This window comes from Haemaphysalis longicornis, unplaced genomic scaffold (assembly GCF_048455015.1).
Source record: "Haemaphysalis longicornis isolate Haplotype H1 unplaced genomic scaffold, Haemaphysalis longicornis Haplotype H1 scaffold_4, whole genome shotgun sequence".
Lineage (NCBI taxonomy): Eukaryota > Metazoa > Arthropoda > Arachnida > Ixodida > Ixodidae > Haemaphysalis > Haemaphysalis longicornis.
Window position 1 is genome coordinate 155,660,963 of NW_027526361.1, and position 24,190 is coordinate 155,685,152.

At 48.4% G+C, this 24,190-nt stretch overlaps 2 protein-coding genes across 2 annotated transcripts in view; both read left to right on the top strand.

Moving 5' to 3' along the window:
* Positions 1-1,735: 1,735 nt before the first annotated feature.
* LOC144180057 (uncharacterized) lies at positions 1,736-3,662 on the top strand. The gene is made up of 2 exons (XM_077708465.1): positions 1,736-2,023; positions 3,648-3,662. The coding sequence occupies exons 1-2, from the start codon at positions 1,736-1,738 to the stop codon at positions 3,660-3,662; spliced, it is 303 nt and encodes a 100-aa protein (XP_077564591.1).
* Positions 3,663-4,153: 491 nt separating this feature from the next.
* Positions 4,154-24,190, top strand: part of LOC144180058 (phospholipid-transporting ATPase ABCA3-like) — a 48,705-nt gene continuing 28,668 nt past the window's right edge. The window contains exons 1-5 of the mRNA XM_077708466.1: positions 4,154-4,159; positions 8,580-8,822; positions 10,299-11,307; positions 19,161-19,461; positions 21,633-22,070. Coding sequence (XP_077564592.1) covers positions 4,154-4,159; positions 8,580-8,822; positions 10,299-11,307; positions 19,161-19,461; positions 21,633-22,070 — 1,997 coding nt within the window. The remainder of the gene's footprint in view (positions 4,160-8,579; positions 8,823-10,298; positions 11,308-19,160; positions 19,462-21,632; positions 22,071-24,190) is intronic.

Here is a 24,190-nt window from a genome sequence, read left to right on the forward strand (position 1 = left end):
GTAGTATAAAGATTATAACTGACACATTCGCGAAATCTGCATTATTGTGAAACATTCATGCGCTCTACATTTTGCCATTTTCCTTAATTTTTTTAGTATTTTGTTAATTTCCAGTTCTTCAAATTTTCCTCCCACCAATTATCTCCTTAACGTTGTCATTACGATTACATTCCGAAGTACTCCGGAATGTGCATTATTGTGGAAATGCAGGGTGTTGCACTGTTCACCATTTCCCGAAATTATTGTACATTTTTATTTTTTTTATTTTCTCGAAGTTCTATTCATCCAATTATCTCCATTTACGGTGTTATACCTATTTCAGGTTGGACTTCTGCGAAGTCTGTATATTACCATGGAAATGGCACGCGTTACAGGTTTTGTCCTTTTTCGCAATTTTTAATATTTTTATTATTTGTTAATTTTTTTTATTTCATCCGACCAATCCTCTTCATTTGCGTTAATATTTATTTATTTATTCATTTTTACCCTCAAGGCCAAGGGGGGGCATTACAGAGTGCAGCGGGGAGTCGTGTAGGGGGAGCAATACAACAAAGAAATAAAACGAAGTGCAGCGGCAACAACAATTATACATGTTCACTCAACAGCTGTTACATTGTTAATAATGCAGCACGGAAGCGTTTGTTATCTTGCCTGCCAGCGACTGGTCCGGGAAGATGGTTCTATTCGTTGGATGTACGAGGAATGAATGACTGAAAGCATGTGTTAGGCATCTCATAATGCCTACTTTGTGAAGGTGGTCAGTGCGGGACGAAAGATACGAAAGTGGGGTAGTGAGAGCTGTGTATAAAAAGGAGTTGTGGTAATAAATTTTATGAAACAAGCAAAGCGTATTGCATTTGTGGCGAGTAGCCAGATGAGGTAACTGCAAGGAATTTTTCATGGAGGTAACACAAGCTATCCTGCTGTAATTGTGAAGAATGAAGCGAATGGCGTTGTTCTGGACTAGTTCTAATGATTTAATAAGTTTCAGAGCCGGGGTGCCAAATGGAAGCGGCGATTTAAGGTTTTAACCTAACTAAAGTTAAGTCAGAACGATTACATTCGGAACTTTTCCCCCGAGATCTGCATTATTGTTGAAATGCAGGGCGTAACACAGTTCACCATTTTCCGTAATTATTTTATAGTTTTCTGGTTTTCTTAGTTTTTCGAAATTTCGCTCAGCCATGTATCTCCATTGATGGTATTGCAAACGGTTGGAGGTGGAACTTTCGCGAAATGTATAATATTGTGGAAATTGCACGAGTCATACGTTTTACCATTTTCCGTGATTTTTAATATTTGTCTTATTTTTAATTTTTCAAAATATTGCACGAGGAATTGTCTCCATTTACGTTATTGTAAAGAATACATCTGGAACTTTCCCGAAATCCGCATTATTGTGGAAATGCTGGGCGTTTCACGTTTCGCGATTTTGTAGTTTTCTATTTTTTATTTTTAAAAAATTTCGTGCGACCACTTCTTTACATTTACTGTACTATAGCGATGACATGTGAAACTTCCGCGATATCTGCATCTTTGTGGAAAAGCAGTGCGTCACACCGTCCTGGCTGAGGGGGGGGGGGGGGGGGGGGTACTCGGCAAAGAATGCTACGTATTATGATCTTGGTGGGAAGTCGAGCGATTTGCAGCCTTCTCTCTCGATGACGCTTGCGGCGCGTTGTTCATCGGCGCAGGACCTGCACGCCAGCACCGCGCGGGACAGGAAGGTGCGGCCATGGGCGCCCTCTCGCAGGTGTACGCCATCGTATGGAAGGACGTGTACGTGCAGACCATCCGTCGCCACTACCTGGTGACCGCGTTCGAGGTGGCACTCATCTTCCTCTCGTTCTTCGGCGTCGAGCGGGACCGGCCGCTGGTGGCGCCACCCGCACACTGCAGCCAGCAACCGCCCCCCTGCCTCACGCAGCCCGTGGACTACGCCGAGCGCAACGAGACGGACTTCAGGCCTCCACAGATGGCAAGCACGTCTTCTCAAATTAGAGCGGAAAAGTTTGGAAAGTTGGTACTGGCTTTACGTTTGCACATAAGATTGCTGACAAAACATACGCTAGGCATCAACTGAATATTACAAAGCAACTGTTGAAAGGGCCATGCAGACAGAGTAGAAGTTTGTTTTATTCGTCCAGCGCTTGTCCGGCAGCAAACGATGCTTTTGTCACTAAGAATTAATCAATTTGTGTTAAAATTTTGATTCTCCCGCCAAACCGTGTGTTTCTTGAGGTCGTTTGCGATGAACACAAAAGCAGGTCTTCAAGCGAACCCGAATCCGGCACTACGCTTCCAGAGGACTAAAAAGCAATGTTTAAAGTCAACCCTTCCAGATGGCACCACCATACCATAACTGGCCTTTGCCCGTCTTTTCTTTTGTTTTTGGCCGCGTATTTGCTCTTGGCTCGTTTTTGTTACAGCAGAAAGTACTCGCTATGTGAAACATGGATTATACTCGACAAGCAGAATCCCGTAAGACAATATCGCTTACGCCAATCGGCCGGTGTCGTGTCAGACAAGCCGAAAGCGCCATACTGCTGTACAGCTATAAAAGCCTAGTGTGTGCAGTACCAACAACCGCGCGCTCTGGTACTTCTACCTTTACTTGTACTTTTGTAACTTCTGTTTACCGCACGATTCTTACTTCTTTAATAAGAATACTACATGCATTACATTTAGGCAAAAATAGCTCGTACTGCAAGACTATGAGCCCTGCCTAACTTGCGTTTGCTCTTGCGGCCTCCGCCAATCGCAGTGCTGGCTAGTATGACATCATAAGTTCTGTCGCAGGAAATGAGCTAGCGGGTCGCATGTCCATTCCCTTTTTTCCTAATTAAGTAGCTTATTTGAACGAAGTTCGCGTTAACATCGGTGTCAGTGTGATTCTAACGAGGCAATCTTTCGAATGAACCAAACTTGTGTTTTGTCTTCATGGCCCCTTTAAACCTGTGAAATCACTGGAACCCAAAAACACGTTCCGGCAATTAAATAGGTTTTATTTTTTGTTTTGTATTATTCAGCTGATGTCTAGCATCTCTGCATTTGGCAATCTACATTTGGCAATACATCTAACATTAAGCAGAAAATCATGAGAAATGTACTCCAACCCTTTTACACGTACTTGGATATTGGACAAACTAGGACGAGTAGTCGCCCAGGATGGAGCATAGTTTCTACTGCAGTATTTAGAAGCTGATTTTCTTACAGAAAACTACTCACAACAAATGTATATCGACTTCTTCGAGAGGAGAGGGCTCCGTTGTAAAATCGACAAACCAGCATTACTTCGTTATTTCTAGGGAGGCTCAAAAAGTTCATTACAATTTTTTTTTACTTTTTTTTATAGATTTTTTTCTGTATATGTGGGTCTGATATTTTTCATGAAGCCATAAAAGGCGGGAGCAGAGGCTGTGCCCAGGAGCGTTAAAAAGTTCATTCATTGACGCTAACTCGCCTGTTTCCTCGGACTATTGTAAGAAGAAGGAGGAATAAACATTTATTGAACTGTACGCGTTCCTTTGTGGGAGGCCTCCTTAGTCGAGGAAGCATTGGTCCTTTGATGACCGGCGGGCCCTGTCCACCAGTCGTTGCTGGTCTTGAGGGTGTGAGTTGGTAAACTGGTCCTTCCACTGCTCCAGGGTAAGGTTTGGTAGGGGAATTATAGTTATGTTGACCTTCGGCATTCGCACTGGATATGATAGTATTTGGCGAGTGGTAGTTTTGACAAGTCAATGTGTATGTTGTCGGGTAGATGGCATGGAGCGGTGTTCCGGAAGGTAGTTCACAGCTGCCTCAAGGTAACGGCGTCCTCTCTGGTCATCTCGGAGTGTGGTGGGGGTAAATGCGGAACTTTAGGATCGCGGTTAGGATCGCGGTGTAGTTTAGTTAGTAGATGGCGAGGACGTTGGTGCATCTTGGAATACCGTCGCTTGAGGTCATCCATCGGAGTGTCAACGAGGAGAAGGACCTGAATGTGCGCTCTCGGTCAGTGGCATGAACCGCTTCATTCCCCTTGAAATTATTCTTGGCCTGGGGTCCGGACTACGTATAGTTCCAGGGGGTTTATAGTCTGTCCAGGAGGCGACTGTCTTGAGCAGAAACACAACCTAGTTGGTGATTGAGATAGGCGGTTTTGGAGTCTGAGATGAAGGTGAGGTGTTCTGAGCCCGTGGTGGCAGCGAAGTCGATGGCGATTTCCTCTTCACTCTCTGTCTGGGATTGGGATTGTGGCCGATCTGGTCTCTCCGTCATGATTGCTGACAACGCTGGTGGCATGCGCAGACTTTTGCGAGTACCTGGCAGCATCTGTACCTGGCAGCATCTTTTGGCTCCGTAGGATTTTCTGAGGGCGATGACCCTAGCTGTTCTTCGGTACGCATTGAATACGGAATGCATAGTTCTAGCGATGGGAGGGATGGTGATAAACTGGCGTAGGAAAGGGGGATGCGATGTTGATTGATTGATTGTAGGGTTTAACGCGCCGACGCAACGCAGGCGATGAGGCGCGCCGTAGTGGAGGGCTCCGGATTAACTTTGACCACCTGGGGATCTTTAACGTGCGCCGAAATCTCGTACACACGGGCGTTTTTCCTTTTCGCCTCCATCAGAAAAGCGGCCGCCGTGGCCGGGAATCGAACCCGTGACCTCATGCTCAGCAGCGCAACGCCTTAGCCACTAAGCCACCACGGCGGGTTACTATTCGAGGTCTCCTGTGCGTCGTTCCAAAGGCGACGTAGCGTATGGCGACTCGTGGTTAGTTTGAGTCTTTCGGGCTGTCTGGACTTCTAGGTTTCGAAGTAATGCAGCAAAAAAAAACATTGTTCGCCTCAAGCCGTTGCTAAGTAACATTAAACTGGCGCCGAAGTTCAGAACGGTCGTGTTTTCAAAAAAAAAACGTGTAGTTTATTTTGCCTAACTACATAACGGTCTTGTGGCTGTCGAAGGACATGGTATTACTGGAGTGTAAAGAAATTTTACGTCTCCAATAAGTCGCCCTATCCAGGCAGTAGGAAACTGCGGGCTTCACAAGACTTTGGCATTGGCGGAAGTGTTGGAAAAATTCCATGTTGGTTAAAAGTGTGGGGATCAGCTTAGGATCACATTTGTACGCGTAAATAGTAAACTTTGATTGTGTTTATAAAACTATAACTCAGTTCTTTAAAATACATGATTTCGCGTATTTTTACTTGGGGAGCAATAATGATACTGTAGAAAGCAAGTTTTGGCGGCTGGTCATTTCTTTACAATTTAGTTTTGCGCACTATCTGCCCAAAACATCTTAGTGTGCCATGTATACTGAAGATAACTACCTAAAAAAGGCACACTAACTGCACCAAGATAATGGAATCCCCGACTATATTGTGAAAACCATAAGAAATTTCACTGATCAGCGTATATTGTATAAACTCCCTAAAAAAATGGTGCGCCTGAAGTAATTTCCTGTAACAGCCTACCTTGTCCTCACCCGCGAACACTGTACACCGGAGTCGTGAAGATTAAAGCGGCCTCCATACACGTGCTGTGGTGTGGCTGGACATGCTAATGCACTAAGACATACGGTATCTCAGTTGACACGCCCTGACTGGAGCTTACTTGCTGTAGTCCGGTTTTGTACAGCCATCTCAACCGTCCGTTTTCCCTGCATTTCTTCATCTGTCGGGATGGCCGTCAGGATAATGAAGGTCTCGTGCACTGGAACGTGCCACGAGCCAATAGAATTGCAAACAGCAATGGCATCAACTGCTTTCGAAGGTCCAGCAAGAGAGGGCAACACTGCTGGAAGGATTGCGCCTTTCCCTCCCAATCCGGGGGATCTATGAGCAGTCTACCGATATCGGTACGCGCACGTAAATGTTCCTTAATACGCCGTAGAAATCTTTAAGAGCAGTAGCTTTGAAAACATGACACACTTTGAAAAACTCTCACTTTCGTAGAGCGGCCCTGTATCTTCTTAATGGGCTGAAAACCATGTCGAATGACGACAGCGTTTTGGCTGTCCCTTCCCGAGAACGGCTCCTCTGCTCTCCCCTCTTACCACTCACGCCCTTCGTAAGTTTTTTCTGCCTTCTTCCATCTTGTTATCCAGTCATTGCCTCTCCCTGCTTTTCTCTGCCTCTTCTATTCCCCGTTTATCTTCCCTGCCTCCCTTCCAGTTATCTCCATCCATTTAGCCGCCAACTCCTCTGTCTCCTTGTCCCCTCCCTCCCCTAAGTACCTTCAGCGACGTTTATTCTAATTTATACTCCTCCCCTGAACCTCATTCATCCTACTCACTTTCGGCCTCTCATCATCATCATCATCATCATCACCACCAGCCTATCTTCGCCCACTGCAGGCGAAACGCATCTCCCATTAATCACCAATTACCCCGGTCCTGTGATAACGGTGACTCATTTATTCGCGCAAACGCCTTGATCTCATCCGCCCATCTAATTTTGTGCCGCCCCCTGCCACGCTTGCCTTCTCTAGGGATCTACTCTGTTACCCTTAATGACCAACGGTCATCTTGCCTTCGCATCACATGCCCTGCCACGTCCATTTCTTCTTCTTAATTTCTACTAATATGTCCTTAACACGTGTTTGTTCCCTGACCCACTCCGCTCTTTTCTTGTCCCTTAATGTCACACCTATCATCTACCGCTCCATTGCCCGCTGAGTCTTTCTCAAATTAAGTTGAACCCTCTTGGTGAGCCTCCACGTTTCTGCCCCGTAGGTGAGTTCCGGTAAGATGCAGCTGTCATACACTGTCTTCTTCAGGGACAATGGTTCCCTGCCATTCATTCTCTGAGTATGTCTGCCGTATGCACTCCACCCCATTCTTATTCTCCACCCCATCCTTCTGATTATCTCTGCCTCATGGTTGGCGTCCGGGGTAACAACTTGTCCTAAGTGGATATATTCGCTTACCACTTCCACTACCTCGCCACCTATCTCGAACCGCTGTGCTGTCCCGAGGTTATTGATCATTACTTTAGTTTCCTGCATATTAATTTTCAGGCCGACTGTTCTACTCTGTTCAATGCGGAAAGCATGCTTTGTAGTTCGTCCCCCGAATTACTTAGCAAGGCAACGTCACCAGCAAATCTGAGGTTGCTGAGGTATTCTCTATTAACCCTTAATCCCACCTGTTCCCAATCCAACGTTTTGAATACTTCTTGTAAACATGCTGTGAATAACATTGGAGAGATTGCGTCTCCTTGCCTTACGCCCTTCCTTATAGCTATTTTACTGCTCTCCTTATGGAGGATGATTGTAGCTGTGGACCCATTGTAGATATCCCCTAGTATTCTTACATAATGCTCATCTACACCCTAGTACCGTAATGCCTGAATGACTGCTGAGGTTTCGACCGAGTCAAATGCTTTCTCATAATCTATGAAGGCTATATATAGGGGTTCGGTATACTCAGCGGACTTCTCTATCACCTGATTGATCGTGTGAATATGGTAGACTGTTGAATATCCTTTACGAAACCCTGCCTGTTCTTTAGGTTGACTGAAAACTAAGGTTGCAGAAATTCGGTTAGCGATTACCTTGGTAAGTACCTTGCAGACGACTGACAGTAAGCTGATCGGCCTGTAATTTTTCAAGTCCTTCATGTCACCTTTCTTATGGATTAGGATGATGTTCGCGTTCTTCCAAGATTCTGGTACACTTGCGGTAATTAGGCATTGCGTATACAGGTTTTCCAGTTTTTCAAGTACAATTTCTCCGCCATCCTTCAAGAGGTCTGCTGTTATCTGATCCTCACCAGGTGCTTTGCCCCCTTTCATTTCTTTCAAAGCCTTTCTTACTTCTTCGGTCGTTACTGGTGGGATGTCTATCTCCTCTGAACTACTGTCTCGTTCGGCATTATCCTGGATGTCCCGGCTACTGTACAGGTCCCTATAGAACTCCTCGGCCACTGTGACTATTTTATCCCTATTTGTGATGACATTGATTTGCTTATCTTTAAGTGCATACATCTGATTTTTCCCTGCGCCAAGACGCCTCTTCACTGCTTTCAGGCTACCTCCGTTCTTTACAGCGTATTCGATCCTCTCCATATTATACTTCCGTATGTCAGCTGTCTTACGCTTACTAATTAACTTCGAAAGCTCCGCTAGTTCTATTCTGTCAGCTGCGGTGGAGATTGTCATAGTTTGCCGTTTCCCAATTAGATATTTCGTCTCCTGGCAAAGTTTACCGGTATCCTGTCTAGCCATCGTGCCCCCTAGTTCTACTGTACACTCCGTGATAATGCGTGTAAGGTTATCGCCGGCTTCCTGTGTCGTAAACCCTGCTTCCTCGGTAAGAGCTGAAATAGGTTCTGCAGCGCGATCCTGAATTCTTCTAATTTACGTCTTACTGTTAGCTCATTAATCGGCTTCTTTCGTACTAGCTTGTTACGGTCCTTCCTCAAATGTAGCCTAATTCGATATCTCACCATACGGTGGTCTCTACACCTTACCCTTCCGAGCACTTCCACATCCTTCACGACGCCAGGGTTATCGCATAACATGAAGTCTATTTCATTTTTATGCTCCCCATTCGGGCTCCTCCACGTGCACTTCTGCCTCTCCGGTTTGCAGAAGAAGGTATTCATTATGCCTCCTTCGGCGGGTCGGCCGGGTACGTATGCTGCGGTCGTGATTGCGGCGACTTCCGGGAAGCTGTGCACGGCTGGCAGCGTGCGGGCACGGGACCCAGTACAGGCCGAAGAGCTAGCCATAGCGCTGGCGCTCGCGAACCCCAACTGCACAACGATACTGAGCGACTCGAAAAGCGCGATTATGAACTTTGCCAAAAACAACGTGTCTCCATGCGCGGCCAGGGTGTGCGGGGCCCTCACACAAAGAGCAATGCCGGTGGTGCTTAAATGGTTCCCGGCGCACATGGGACCAATGAATACAGGAGAGAACCGCAACGAAGGGGCAGATCGGGCGGCGCGTGCGCTCACTAGCCGCAGCGCAGACCACAACCCCCAACCCGCGGAGGAAATCAACGACGAAGACATGGAGCCAATTACCTCCTACAAAGACGTGATGAGCTGGTGCCGTGAAGGTAGGCGGAAATACCCGCCGCCTCACAAACAGCTCACCAGGCAAGAGGCAACGATGCTACGGCAACTACAAACTCGCGCAATGTGGACACCTGTAATCGCAAAACATGTGTGCCCGGACTTATACACAAGCGACGTATGTGCGGTGTGCGGTGCCGATCGTGCCACTATGGCGCACATGTTATGGAACTGTGCAGTAGAAAACAGTGCTACGGACGTGCTACCGCCACGCCTAGCAAGTGCTGTAACACATACCGATCTTAACGCACAGCGGGAGGCTGTCCAGTTAGCGCTGGCGGCCCTCAAACGCCAGCAGCCGACGGTGCTGCCCCCTCACCGGGGTTCGGGCGCCTGTAGGTAAAGTGCAGGCCTTAATAAAGTTGTCTCTCTCTCTCTCTCTCTACTCCCTCTTTTTTCCTTTCTCTATAGACCCTACTCTTCTCCCTCATCCTCCTCCTACAACAACAGTCCACTTCACCTCACTATTCTATAATACCATCGCCACAGCTAATTCTCCTTCTACCCCCTCTTTACCACCTACTATCCCCCCTTGCATCTCCATTCACGTAATTTTCCTCCAAGACCTTCTCTCGCGGTTCCTTCCTTTCTCTAATCTTTTTCCGTCTCCTCTCCCCATCTCTCTTCAGCCCGGACCTTTTTCAGCAACATTTTTCCGCCTCTTCCTCGTTTCTTCCCTTCTCTCAATGAATTCAACTCTTCCTCTCCCTTTCTTTCGTTGCACTCACCTTCCCCTTTCCTCTATCTCCATCTCTACTACCCATTCTCTTCTTGCTGCTCTCCCGCTCGTTTGTCTACTCTCACTCCAATCGCACTTGTGCCCTCCCCCCCCCCCCCCCTCCCCAACACACACAATCATTTTCTTCCGAGACGTGTCCTCGACGTCGTCACCTGTTCGCTACTCGCCGCATTCTCTTCCCAGTCCTCTCCTTCGGTTTTATCACTCTCTGTACACCTCTTTCCCTACTTTGCTTCACCTTTACACTACTTTTCCCCTGAACGAACATCCGCTAATTCCATGCGGATCTGTAACGCGCTTACCAGTAACATTCCTGGCTGACACGAGGCACACAGCCAAGCAGGCCTACAGAACTGCGTTAGAACGGTGGTTTGGGCTAGTTCAGTAGGCCGACAGACAGACAGCCGAAGCAAACTTTTGTTGTTTAGGTATCCAAAAAGCTATTCTTAAATGTGCGGTGCAGTGCAGTTACTTAGTGTCATTTTTTTGCAGATCCTGTACACGCCCCAGGCTGGCAACGAGAGATTGGTGAAGGCGGCGTTCGTGTCGAAGGAAGGACGTGGCGTTCGAACCCAGGGTTACAGCTCCGAGGAGAAGATGTTGCGCGCCTTTTACAAACTTTGCCCGATGCCCAATAGTGGGCCTGAGCAGCGGATCATCGCGCTCGTCTTCGGCTCCCCCAACGGCGCCAATGACCTCGAGTTCACGGTGCGGTACTTCGACCAGGCCGAGTACGTTGCGAGGCGCGGCAAGGCTTTTCCCAGCTTCGCAACGCTGCCCAACCCCGTGTCGCAGCGCGAGAGCGTCGCCTACTGTCAGATAGCTCTCGTGCGCGCCAAGACAGCGGAGATCCTCGCCAACGCCACCAGGGAGGGGAAGACCGGCGCACGGCGACGCCAGTACGTCATGACGTCGCGGCGCATGAGCGAAGGCCCGTTGCCCGTGGACGCGGAATCGGAGCGTTGGCTCATGATTGTGCGTCTCGGCATCGGCTACTTGGTGCCCTTCACCGTGCTCGTGACGCGCCTGAGCGCCGAGGCTCAGTCGGGGCTGCGCGAGAAGCTGCGGCTGAGCGGCCTGAACGACGCGGTCTACTGGCTGGGCCACTTCCTGTCAGCCATGTTCATCGGCCTCGTGAGCGTCGCGTTCATCGTGACCTACATGGCGTTCGTGGAGCACCGCGACGGAGACCTGAGCAGCAGCTTCCTGGAGGGCACGGACACTGCGGTGGTGCTGGTGTGCATGCTGCTCTTCAGCCTGCACTACATCACCTCGGCCATGGTGCTCTCCCTGTTCCTGAGGCACGCCGGCCTCTCGGCGCTCTTCTCCATGGCCTACTGGGTGTCGGCCTACGTCGTGCCCTGGCTAGCGCTCGAGGACACTCGGGGCCTGGCGGCGCATTACGTCCGGCTCAGCCGCGCCACCAAGCTGGTCACCTCGCTGCTGCCCTGTGCGGCCCTGCACTGGTGCTTTCGCATCATCGGCTGCGCCAACCTAGTCGGTGAGAGCAGATTTAAATTGATTGATTGATTGTTTGTAGGGTTTAACGCGTCAACGCAACGGAGGCGATGAGGCGCGCCGTAGTGGAGGGCTCCGGATTAGTTTTGACCACCTGGGGATCTTTAACGTGCGCCGAAATCTCGTACACACGGGCGTTTTTGCTTTTGGCCTCTACCAGAAAAGCGGCCGCCACGGCCGGGAATTGAACCCGCGACCTATGTTCTCAGCAGCGCAACGCTTTAGCCACTGAGCCACCACGGCGGGTAGAACAGATGTAAAGCCATGCACGGATACCGCAGGGAGGTGTCTTAACTTTCCTAGGTGCGTTTCTTTAAGGCGATGAGGAAGTGCCATCATCAGAAAAACGGGGCTGCCGATTACGATACTTCCTAATGCAAAATTTGAGCGCAGCTGTTTAGGTGTTTCGACTGTGCAAAATATGTTGAGGCAGTTGAGGCATTTTAGTGTTTTATACTTCACTCCTCATGCCTAACCACTGACTTGGCGCTCTTTGCCCACGTTGGCCTTGCGCCATAATAATCCACCCATCAGGATCATCAGTTGAGGCACACGGACATTTAGGTACGATCAAAGACCACTTTTATTCTTCACACATTTCTTCTTCTTGAGGAAACACTCCTTTTCGAGTGCTTGATTGTTATGAAGGAGGCTTTCCGGCCGGCGAAATGGTTCGACTTGCTGCAGCAAAGCATTGTTCTGAAAGATGAGTTCAATGCAAGTATTTCACGAGGTGGCGACAGCCTTGGAGGCACTACCAGGGAGGGGAACGGGATGTTTTCGAACACAAGTTGTACACAATTCCTGTTTGTCCTGCTATCTACCTTAACGTCTCAGCAACTAACATCGGTGTAGGTCGGTGGGCGGTTATGCGAGGCGCAGGAAATGCACTGTGACTGCTGAGCGCGGTAGGCGAGAAGTAGACAGCGACTACCAGGAAGCCGTTGTCGAACTTTTCAGAAGAAAGATCACCAAGTTTATCAGACGTACCAAAGGTTTCGAAGCGCATTGCTGACGCTCATACGCAAGTAGATAGCCCCTTCCGCCATCATGTTGCGGTCTCTGAGAGACGCATAACTGCTGCTTCAGCGCCGCGTACCTCTGCATTATAGCGTTCGCGGCGCTGAGCGTCTGCTCAGACCGCCGGTTAAGAGCTGCAGACAAAGCATTTCCTTCGTCTCTAAAAAGATAACGCTATAGCGTTATCTCCCAGCGCCTCGCCACCGCCTAGAGTAGAGAGTTTTAGCATAGGGGTCAACGCACGCTCACGCTACGGCGGTGGGTCATGAGGATCCGACTGCTCCTGCCCGCGCAGGGACAGAGAGAAGGTCGCCCCTCACCGGAACGAATGCGCGGGCTCGCCGAGCCATGGGTGCCCGTCCCCGCGGAACGAATCCGCGCCGGCCCAGTCGGGTCCCGCCACACGCAAACGTACAGAGCTTTATTCGACGAGATTTAGGGGAAATACCCAAGGTGGAGTAAGTTTGTGCGAAGGAAAGTTCGACATGCACCTAAATGCAGCCATGCGGCTACATAGAAAAGCTATACAGCTTTCTCAGAAGCTTCGCAGTTGACGAAAAATTTGTCCTGGTCCAGGATCAGGACCAGGACGTATTTTTCTTCAACTGCGAAGTTTCTGAGAAAGCTGAATGGCTTTCCCATGTAGCCGTATGGCTGCATTTAGGTAAATGTCAAACTTTCCTTTGCGTGAAGAGTTTTAGCTGAGCGGCTAGCGTACGCTAACGCCACGGCAGCGGGTTGCCGAGGCCCGGCTTCGCATGCGCGCGAGGGGACGGTGAGGAGGTCGCCCGTCACCCGAATGAATGCACTGGCTTGGCGAGGCATGGGTGCTCGTCCCCGTTGAACGAATGCGCACCTTTCCACTCGGGTCCCGGCACCAGCCGCCGAAGCGTTTGCGTACGCTAGCCGCTATGCTAGAACTCTTAGCGTAGCAGCTATCCTACACAAACTCTACGGCGGCGGCTTACCGGGACCCGACTGCGCATGCGCGCGCGGGGGCGGCGAGGAGGTCGTACTTCACCGCGGAACAAATGCACAGGCTTGGCGAGGCATGGGTGCCCGCCCCCGCGGAACGAATGCGCTCCTGCCCCGTCATGTCCCAGCACCCGCCGCCGTAGCGTTTGCCTACGCTAGCCACTATGCTAAAAAAACGCTTAGCATAGCGGCACTATGTAAGGACCGGGCGGACCTGTCACATATACTGTGGGCTTGTCCTCAGGCGACCCAAGAAGGCCGTAAGATCGTGAATGACGAGCAGTGGGAGACCGTGCTGCTCAGCTCTGACCCAAAAGACCAACTCTGGGCCGTCCAGTTGGCTGAAAACGCCGCCAGGGCCCAAGGGCTGCTGGCCGCCGTTTAGGAAGGAGGCCTCCTTACAAACAACTGGAAAAAAATAAAATTGTCTCTCTCTCTCTCTCTAGCATAGCGGCTAGCCTACACAAACTCTACGGCGGCGGCTTACCGGGACCCGACTGCGCATGCGCGCGCGGGGACGGCGAGGAGGTCGTACATGACAAGAAAGAATACACAGGCTTGGCGAGGCATGGGTGCCCGTCTCCGCAGAACGTAAGCGCACTTTCCCAGTCGGGTCCCGAATCCGCCCCCGTAATGTTAGCGTATGCTAGCCACTACGCGTAGCTTTTTCTCGTGTAGCTTTGTCTCGCGTAGCTTTGTCTCGCGTAGCTTTAGAACACCGCCCTCTACCTCACACCTTCATTATACTTTCATCCTCCGCTTTCCGGGGTCTCTCTGCGGTGTACTGTTCGTTCGCTCGGAGACTACGAGGCCGACAGCGACGCAAAACCACAGCAGCGGTTGCTTAAGACTGGGCACTACAAAAGCTATACTGCTGCGTTCGCCTTGCAGAAAAGTAGGACAAAACCTTTGGTCTGAAAAGATTCTTATAGTAAGAAACGTAAATATCTCAGCAAAACAGACAGGCTTTATTTCCAGGGCCATGCACTGTGCTGGTTTAGCTGCCAGTAATAAAAACACCCCTCTGGTGATACAAAATTTCGGAGTGCACTGAGGACTTTGCAGTCTCTGAATTATCAGTCCTTGTGTACCGCTGCTTTTTTTAAAAACCAGGTGTCCGTTAGGCATGTTGAACCCTCTAACTGAAGTATCCCGGCAAGCGGGCTCATTTACAATAATTGTTACTCTAATTAAACAGTCAGATTCGCAACCTGTACATTATTTTGAGCAAGCAATATATCACTCGTATCTCCAATTCAGAGCGTTTATTCTTTCTCGCCCTTGCCCTAAAGGAACAGCAATGTGCAGTTTGCAGTACCGTGTATACGAAATTTCGAAGAGCAATGAACGTCAGAGACCCTGAATTTTGTTCCTTGTGTACACACCGGACGGCTGAATGTGTGACGTGTAAGTTCGGCATGTTAAACCCCAAAATGGAAATGTCAGCCGTACAGAGGCTACGTGGTAGCTGCTAATGTAGTGCGAGGTACTGCGTCTGCGTTATTTTGTGAGCTCAATACAGAGGTAGTCGCTCGCTTCAACTCGGTGCATTAAATCCTTTTCACAATCACCCAGGAGGAACGCATAACACAACTTTACTAGCATTTGGTCACGTCGGCAGAACCGCAGTCCCAGCTCACCCTCGGTTTTGCCAAGAAATGAAAATCCAAAATCCAACATTAAACAAAACTGATTTGCCTTCAGGTTGCGTAATCGAAATGACGTCTGTGCAGTGTATAGAAATAAAGCGTCCGTATGGCCTGGTTATTGTTTACGCTCCTTTTATGGGACGCGCGAAGGTTTGAAGCAAAATATTATAGCTCTCTATTCCTAATTCTTAGTAGAAACGCAGAGAAAACGCAAAATATAAACAGCAGTAGGCAAGAACTAAGTATATATGAGCGAAAACATAGCAACACTCTCAAGAATACAGCAGAAATTCGCAGAATTGTTTACTAATGCGGAGCATTCTTACGCCGCCTGTTTAGAGGGCGAGTTTTTTAGAGCCACATATGACTATGAGCAGCGAAATATGTTAAATTATATAATTATTTCTAAGTTTCCTTTTTATTTCTTTTCGCCAATGGGGCACATTTACACCGTTCTAGAAATGAGGCGTATTTACTGCGCATTTTTTTTCTTTTTCGAAGATGAAAGGCGTAGTGCGCGGTTGGTCCGTTTTCGCTATTTCTTATTCCTACTTCGAAAGTTTTTTTGCGGACTTTCCTTGTTTAGACTTCGGTTTTCGGGGGAGATGTTTAATATACATATTTTTTGTTCTACCATATTATTTATGTGAACATTTTATTTTTTTTATTGGTTTCCGTAAAAGTCTGTTTGTTCACTTGTCTCCATTTACGCTATTAATCGAATAAAGCGTTACTTCCGTCAAATCTGCATTTTTGTGAAAATGCAGGCCGTTAAACGCTTCACTCATTATCGTTTTTTATCATTATTTCGAACGTTTTTTTCGGAATTTCTTTAGTCTTCGGTTTGGGGGTAGTTGTGTAAAATGCAAATTGTTGATTTTGGAAAATCGTTTGTGAAAAACTTTGCTTTTTCTGTATTTCGTATGTTTTGGTTTTTAAATTTCTCTTCTACGAATTATCTCCGCCTACGCTGTTATAAAGCGTAAAAGTGATACTTCTGCCAAACCTGTATTTTTTGTGCGATTGCAGGGCGTTACACGATCCAGGCTGTTGGGGAGGGGGGTGCTCTGCAAAGAATGTTACACATTACAGCAAAGAAATGGAAAAGCCTTTCAACATCGAGTAGAATTTAAAAACTGTGTACAACGCTTATCGTACACGCGTATATCTGTAATCAAAAACAAACATATCGCACAGGATACACTAGGACTAGAAGAGCACTACAAAATTATCAGATACTAGCGTAGTACCGGGCCATGCCCGTCTGGGATACTATAGCAATTACACCAATAATACTTCAACAATGTAGAAATTTGGGCTGGTTGGCGCATTTTCAAAGACAGCGGAAACAGGGCAATCAACGGGACAAGGAAGAACAAAAGGACGATGCTCTATGTATCGCCTTGTTGTTGCTTGTCCCATCATTTACGCTTTTTCTGCTGTCAGTTGTTAACTCTTACTTGACGTAATTAGGCAGTTGACGATGGGGTTGTGCACAATTAAGAACTCCTGTCTCCTTTCAATACTTGGGCTCCTCCCGGGTGCGTGTAGTAAACGGCTGGAACTCGCGTTTTATTACGTGCGGACTAGCTTAGGACCGCACAATTTCCGTCCGCGTCCGTGCGCATAGCATTTACAATCGCAAAAAATCACACAGGCACCGGCCGGATTCGAGCCTGTGTCCGGTTGACCAGAGAGAGTTGGAGTCCGTCGTCTTACCCATCGGGCTACGACCGTTTTTTTTATTACATTTATTGGGATACGACCGTGAGTTAGTACCCGAGAGTCAAACGGCTCACTTCCTCGCCTGTAACGGTGCGGAGTACCTTAGGACCTCCCAATGTCAGTCCGCGTCCATCCGTGCGCACACCAGCATCAAGCGAAAATCAAGCGAAATTCGATTTGAGCCGTGAGTTGCAGTTTCACTTAGGGAATAATCAAGGTGCAACTCACGGCTCAAATCTAATGACGGTCGGGGCGCAAATCGGATGTCACTCAGGGTGCAACTTAGATGTCGTTTCGAGTCCCCGTACTCCGCGCCCTCGCCATCATCCACGGAGTGGAGATGCTGCCATTTCTGGAACTATCCCGAAGCAGATTGTACCAGGGTGGTTGGCTCAAAAAAGCACTTACTCAAGTATTATTGAGTAGTAGGTGCAAGGACTTCCCATCAGTCACAGTTTTATAATAAATAACATGGGTTGCTACGGAAAGCTTGTGGTTGCCGCAATTCCCAACAGATGGCGACCGCTATGCTGCGCCAAAAAATTTACCTGACGTCTGATTCGAACGAATGGTAATTTTAAAAAATTCTTCTTGTCAAATTATACTCTCCGCTGGTAAAAATCCTCAAACTAGTTTTTGGACAACTTAATATGCAGCTTGCATAGCAAGAACGAATAGGATATATCAAGGGCTGGATAGTAATGTACTCTGCTTATTCTTCCTATTTCACAGCTTTTCTGAAAAAAAAATTGTAAAACAGTTACCTATATGTATCTGCATTGGTTACCTATATGAACAAAAACCTGTTCGATATCTCAATGGGCCTGCGATGAAAACAAAAACTTGTAGAACAACCATTTAGCGCTTCTCACTCTTTCAGAGGTGTAATTGTGGAACAATTCAGCACTACTGAGCTTGTACACCACAACGGAAATGAGTTTCCCGAATTTGCAGTTTGTAGAACCAGCAATTTGGCGTGGCGTTCGCATCAAATGTTAAGCATTTTCAGGTCGTCATTGGTGCAAATTTCGACCATACGATTCGCCCACTTAGCGGCGTTGCAGGGCGGCATCACCACTGGTTTTGGGCATTTCTGTGAGCAACATTTATTCGCATAAGCCATGCGATAAATCAATGAGCTAAACATTTCTTGGAGAATCTTTAACACCCATTGTGTTCCGAAGTGCAGAATCCCTTTAAATATTGTTACAAAATGGAAAATTTCGAGAGTTGGTTCGTATTCGTGATATACTGTAACAGCGCAATAAACGACGAGGGACACTGGAGAAATTCACAAGACGGGGCTTTTGATGAACGGACCACTTTGTTCACCCATGAAGACCAGCTGACACGATAAGTTGTTGAAGATTATCATACCAACAAGAGGCGAACCGGTTGTGTAAGCCAGCCTTCTCTAACGCTGCACGAGGAGGAAAAAGCTTTTTTAGATGCCACCTGACTCCGTGAGTGGTTATGAGGCCTTTACGCGGTTTTATCAGAGGTTTAAAATTTTGTTTGTTTTCACCACATCAGATTGTACGTGTCGGCTATAAATTTGTGTTCCTTTTGAATAAAATACCAGTTGCGAGTAAACAGCGCCCGTCTTGTGAATTGATTCTGTGTTCCTCGTCGTTTATTGCGCTGTGACATTACATCATAAATATTGTTGTTTAGGGCGAAACGTTCAAATCACTTTTGAGATGTTCTTGCAGGCTATCAGCAAAAAGCACTTTGATATGTCAAAAGTTGAGCGAAATAATCCGTGATTGATGGAGTATGGGGCTTAACGCGCCGAAACTACGCAGGTTATGAGGGGAGCCGTAGTGGAGGGCTCCGTATTATTTTTGACCATCTGGGGATCTTTAACGTGCGCCGAAAGCTCGAACACACGGACGTTCTCGCTTTTCGCTTCCATAAAAAAAGCCTCTGGCGCGGCCGGGAATCGAACCCGCGTCCTCGTGCTCAGCCAGCTAGATAATAACGAATTTGCGAAAACATATGTTCCCCCTTTTCCTCGCTTAGAACAATTACAGAAAATCCCGTCTCAGTGAGCCCCTATGCTATGACACAAATGCACTCCCGACATTTCAATTCCAAAGGTATAGCAGTATTGACTGGGCGTTGATGAATCAGTCAGGAAGCCGGTCGGGCCGTTCTCTTTATAGGTACAGATTTGCCGAGCGCGAGAAATGGATCACTAATAAAGTGATACAAAGTTCTTGCGAAAGATTTTAAGATGGGTAATAATTATACACGACGCGTCTAAAGGTTTCGTGGCATAAAACGGATGCGGCATGGCCAGGCATGTAGGCGAAAAGACGCATAGCACGCGGAGGGCAGACAAAATATTAGTATCTGTGGTACCATAACAGTGTGAGAACCTGGGCTGGTTGTACGTGCACTTTTTACAGGTTGTACAGGCTGTTGTGTAACCTGGGTGGCTCGCGGCGACCGTTTCTGAGTGCAGGCGAGCCATACAGCATGTCCTCCGTGACCGGTTACGTTCTGGAGCTGGACAACGTGACCATGCTTGAGGTGTGGGTGGTGATGCTGGCGTACGCCGTGACCATGTGCGTCGCCATCTGGTACCTGGGCAACGTGCTGCCCTGGACGAGGGGCGTGCCGCGGCCGCTGCTGTTCCCGTTCACCGCCAGCTATTGGATGCCCAGCGGCCAGGGAGAGTTCAGAATGCTGAAGCCCGCCATACCTGACGGCGTCCACTTCGAGCCGTACCCGCTGGACAAGCATGAGGCCGTCTTCGTCAACAGGTGACGTCACGAGGAGCGCATGCGCTGTCGAGCGAGCCGAAAGGGGAGGGGCGGGGGGACACATTGAGTAGAGCAAGAGTGCCTTACAACAGCTTGTTCATAATGCCAGCTTCGACAATTTTATGATGTGACGACTCACGGGCTCGTTTGAATGTTGACGAAGGTAGAGGGGAAGGATAAACGGGATATTCAAGGGCGAACTTGTCTCTTCCAATCCACCGGTCCTCCTGTATGGGAGCGAACTAAAGTTACCCGTGTGAAAGGGAAGGGGTTTTATGATAAACCAGCACCCTTATCGATTCGATTTCGTTAACACGGTTCCATGCTTTACAAATGGAAACTAAAATTATTCCACGACCGAGAACTTGCAAAGAGGCTCCCAACAGAAATGATCTGGCAAGCCATGCGCCATAGCAGTTTTATCACTCCCTCCGCACACTCCAACCGCATCGCTAGATTATTTGTGGTCGTGATAAGCTTACAGTTGTGGTCGAGAAGGCTTTGTCCTTAGCTCATTTGCTAAAGCATAGAAACCACCGGCGCGGCTCCTCTGGCGGCCGAATTTTTATTGCAAACGCGACTTTTTCCCGATGACAGTTCGTAATTGTTTGTTTGAAGCCGGCCGCAAAGTACGAAAAGGCTACTGAAAAGGCTGCGCAAGTTAGAACAAGCAAATGTGGAGTTTTTTAACAGGCAATAAACGGCAATTTTTAGTGTATTTTACAGCCGGAGCAATCAAGGCCCGTTGTGACTTTTGAAATATTTCCTTAATACTTCGAGTAACAGTGATAAACTGCTGATTCTTATGCCGCAAATGTATATCCCTTGTGCGCCATTCTTAGCACTATAATTTGGCATCGCGCAATAGCCGCGCTATTCTCTTCACAAACGAAACTCCTGACAAAGGGAACATAAGGGTGGCGTTTCGTTTAGCGATCCCACCGTATTTCAAGCCGCAGGTACGGGTTGACATCGTAAAACCTCAAAGGTAACATTAAGCCTATGCTGCAGCATGTGCCGGGAAGTTGCTGCTCTCATTTTTTCAAGGGGTTACAGTTACACAGGCTCATTGTAACACAGCCTCACTGGAGTACTACTGTACAAGACAAGGCCTTATTGCGAAACATTATACGAAACTCAACCCCAACCGCGACAGGTGCCGCTGTTAGTGTAGCAAAGTTTTTCACGCTCACGGAGTATACAGCACAGAGCCGGAGTAGTTCATTGGGGCTTTATAAATATGGTTTGATGCAGATTGTTTTTCTGGATGAGGAGGGTAAAGTTAACAAGGCGGAGGGGAAGCGAGGCAGGTTTATCAAGGGGCAAAACACACGGTATATTAACGGGACAAATAAAGGTAAACTGCACACATGAAAGCTAGGCTGATATAATAAGAACCGTCTAACAGAGCAATAAGTCCCGTGAGAAAAGTCCCACTGCCACAAGTTCTCGCTCACGTGTGGGTCCCTGTCGGTGAGTGGCTCGGTGCGCAGGGCTCGGTGTGATGGTCGTTGGCGCTGCCGTAGCCGATAGATGCCGTGTCGTGAGAGGCACCGTGCGATGCCGCGACGCTGTTGCCTCCACACTCGCTGTTCACGGAAGTGGGCTGCTGTGAGGCCACCGCAGAGACGGCGTTGCCAGTCCGCAAGGCCAGGAGGGAAATGTGGCTCGGCTCTGAGTCTCCTGGGCGTTCGCGTCCAGCAGAGAACTCGCCGAGAGCCGCGTTCCTCCTGCCTTCAGCTTGTCACCCCCATTCCGCCTCCTCTTCCTCTTCCTTCTTCCCCACGTGATCCTCGTCGGCCACGCCCGAGAGCTGCTTCTTCGTCACTTCCAAGCGCTGCGACAATCGCCTCCTCACACATAGATATGTGATGATTTCAAACGATATTCAATGGAAGCGAGTCCTGGTTGTCACAGCTAAATTGTCTGTGAATTTTTATAGCCATGTATGAACCACATTTGGGGCAAAATATTGTATTGTTTGGTACAACAAATTCACGCTGCCCTGTCTTGTTTCTCAACGTGTGAACACGAGCAGACAGAAGTCGCTCGTGCGCAAACGTGAAACGAAAGCGGGGGTGTAGAGTAGTAATGATCGCAATAGTCCTTAAGCCGTAGGCAAACACAAAAGCAGCCCGCGTTCTCATACGACGATTGACGCTCGGACGCAGGCTGGGGTTTGAGAGGGAGCGCAACCACATTCTCCGGAACACCAGCTTCAAGGCGTACCCCGAAGAGCTGCTCGTGGTGGTTGGCCCGAGCGGGGCTGGCAAGACCTCGTTGGTCCGCACCATGACGGGTATGGACGTCTCCAGCGCAGGCCAGGTCATCGTCGAGGGCTTCGACGTGGGCAGCCAGACGTGGAGTGCCCGCAGGAACATGGGCGTGGTCCTGCAGGAGCCGATGCTCCTGAGTGACATGACCGTGCACGAGCACCTGCTCTTCTTCGGCACCGTAGCGGGCCTCCTGGGAGAGCCACTGGTGAAGCGTGTGCTCGAGGTCGAGGAATTGCTGCACCTGAAAGGCGTGGCTGACACGCAAGCGGCTGACCTGGGCATCCCTGTCAAGAAGAGGCTGGACCTGGCTGTTGCCATTCTGCCGCAACCGAGGTAGGACACTGCGGTTGATTCAACAGTTCAGCACAATGAATGACCTAGACTTGTTTCTGAGTGGGAATTCCGCGTTCACTTGGGGCCTCTGTGAAGAGGTACAAGGGTGATGGTGATAGTGTAAAGACTTTGCTGTAGCGATTAAAACCAATTAGTGAGCCCGTGTGCAGTGCGCTTAAAACGCTGCTCGGCTAGCGCGTAGTTGTGTTCGTTAACGAAACAATGTTCTGTTATCCACTTTGTACATAACGCTGTCTACTCTACAATAAATACAGTTTTCTTTGCTATTTCACCCCTCCGTCGTCGCCTTTTGGTCTTCTCCTCCATCGTCATTATCACCGAAAGCCAAAAGCGAAGGCTTCTTTCGCCGCTAAAACCTTAAACCATCAGCGAGGTTTCAGTGACCTATTCAGTATTTGATGTTTACTGAAGAAATGAACTCTTCAAATTTTCGTGTTTACGAAACAGAAACTAGCTTGTAGGCAAAGAAACACACACTCGCAATCGATAAGCGCAAAATTTTGGATATCAATGTGAGGCTGATTGTGAAGGAGTTTACAGTATGTCGAATTTGTTGATACTACAGTTGCATGCAAGCAGCGCTGTTAGTACACACTAAGGCAATCCCGTAGATATCCTCTACCTCAAATTTCTTGAGAGACCAATTCATGCCGTCACCATAGAAAATTCGGTAAATGACAGAAGCGTACACACCCTTGAACCAAAAATACGATTTGCGCAGTAGCGCTTCGCAATGCAACACGGCGTGCTTGCATGGAGTAATATCACACCGAAAACAGGACTTTTTAGTCAAACAGTGTATTTGAGATCGTCATTTCCCAACATTTTATTGTTGGCCGCACGTATTAGCCAATCAAGTGCATCGTTAGGAAGCTAGACCATGGCATTGCCTTAGATCGAAGGTCTGTGGTTGTCGATAAAAAAGACCCTGCTACCGCTTTCACCCTGTCTGGAAGCACGGCGAAAGCTATTACCGCCTTCACCGGGCAGTACTGCGTCATTTGACCGTAGCGCAGTTTTGCCTTCCAGTTTCGGCTGTTCATTTCTCTGGCATTTCTCTGACCCTGCAACACTTTCGATGAACGCTTTCACTCTTTCCTTCGCGTCTGGACGCACTTCGAAAGCTACCGTTATCGCCAGCACGGAGCGGCACTGCGTGATTTGCTCGTCGCACCTGATACGCCTTCTGTTTCTGCTTTGTTCTTGTGGATTTATTTTTTAAAGTTGCTATCGAAAAGCGTTCATTGCTGCAACTGAAGGACAACCGGCCAATAGCCTCTACATGGCCTCAGTGACGTAATTCGGGCCGTCGAAGAACGTCAAGACCGGAAAAGAGAGAAAAAATTTCTGAGCGAGTTTCCAAGTTATCTGATGAGCACAGAGCAGTACTTTGCGACCCCCTAATCAAAGTACTGGGTGTGTTGGGTGACTACGTTCTTCAAGCATTTAAGTTCTTTGAAAAGTTGAAAGAAGTGTTGCAGGGTCTCTTTAAACTCGCTAGGAGTGCCTCTGTTACAGCACCAGAAAGGAAGCCGTCCATTTGCGATATAGCCTGGGGGACGTCACTCAGGCGGGAAAACAGGGCTAGGACCGGGAGAGAGGGAAATATCTTTTTGGGCGAGTTTATGTTATCTAATGGGCATACGACAGTTAGTTTTGTCCGAGGTTCCCTGTGACCCATTGTTGTACAGTCAGGATCAATTTGAAGGTTATCGCGGGAGCGCCGACCGACGGAGACAAAAGTGCCATTATGTGACACTTTTTAGCATAAGCCACAACAGGATTATGCTAGGTTTGCTTCTGCCTTGGCTGTTCCTTGCAGTGCGCGCACTACCATCAGAAGCGATAACGGCCACGCTGGTTTCTTTTTTTTTTTTATTCGTTCCTCCCGTCATCGATATACTTCCAACTGATACGCAGCCTTCTCAGGGCAACTATGCCGGCATGCCAGAGCATTCTAGTATAAAAAAATGGGTTTTGCTTCCGCAATAGCGCAATGCCTCAAAAAGGAATGAAGAATAAGAATGTGGTAGTCGGCCTTTGCAGAAGGGGGTGAGCGAATTCTATGCAACAGCCAAGGGGTGAGGGAGAGTAGCATA

Excerpts from the sequence above, each read along its gene's own strand:
- LOC144180057 (XM_077708465.1), top strand. The coding sequence starts at position 1,736 with ATGGGCGCCCTCTCGCAGGTGTACGCCATCGTATGGAAGGACGTGTAC.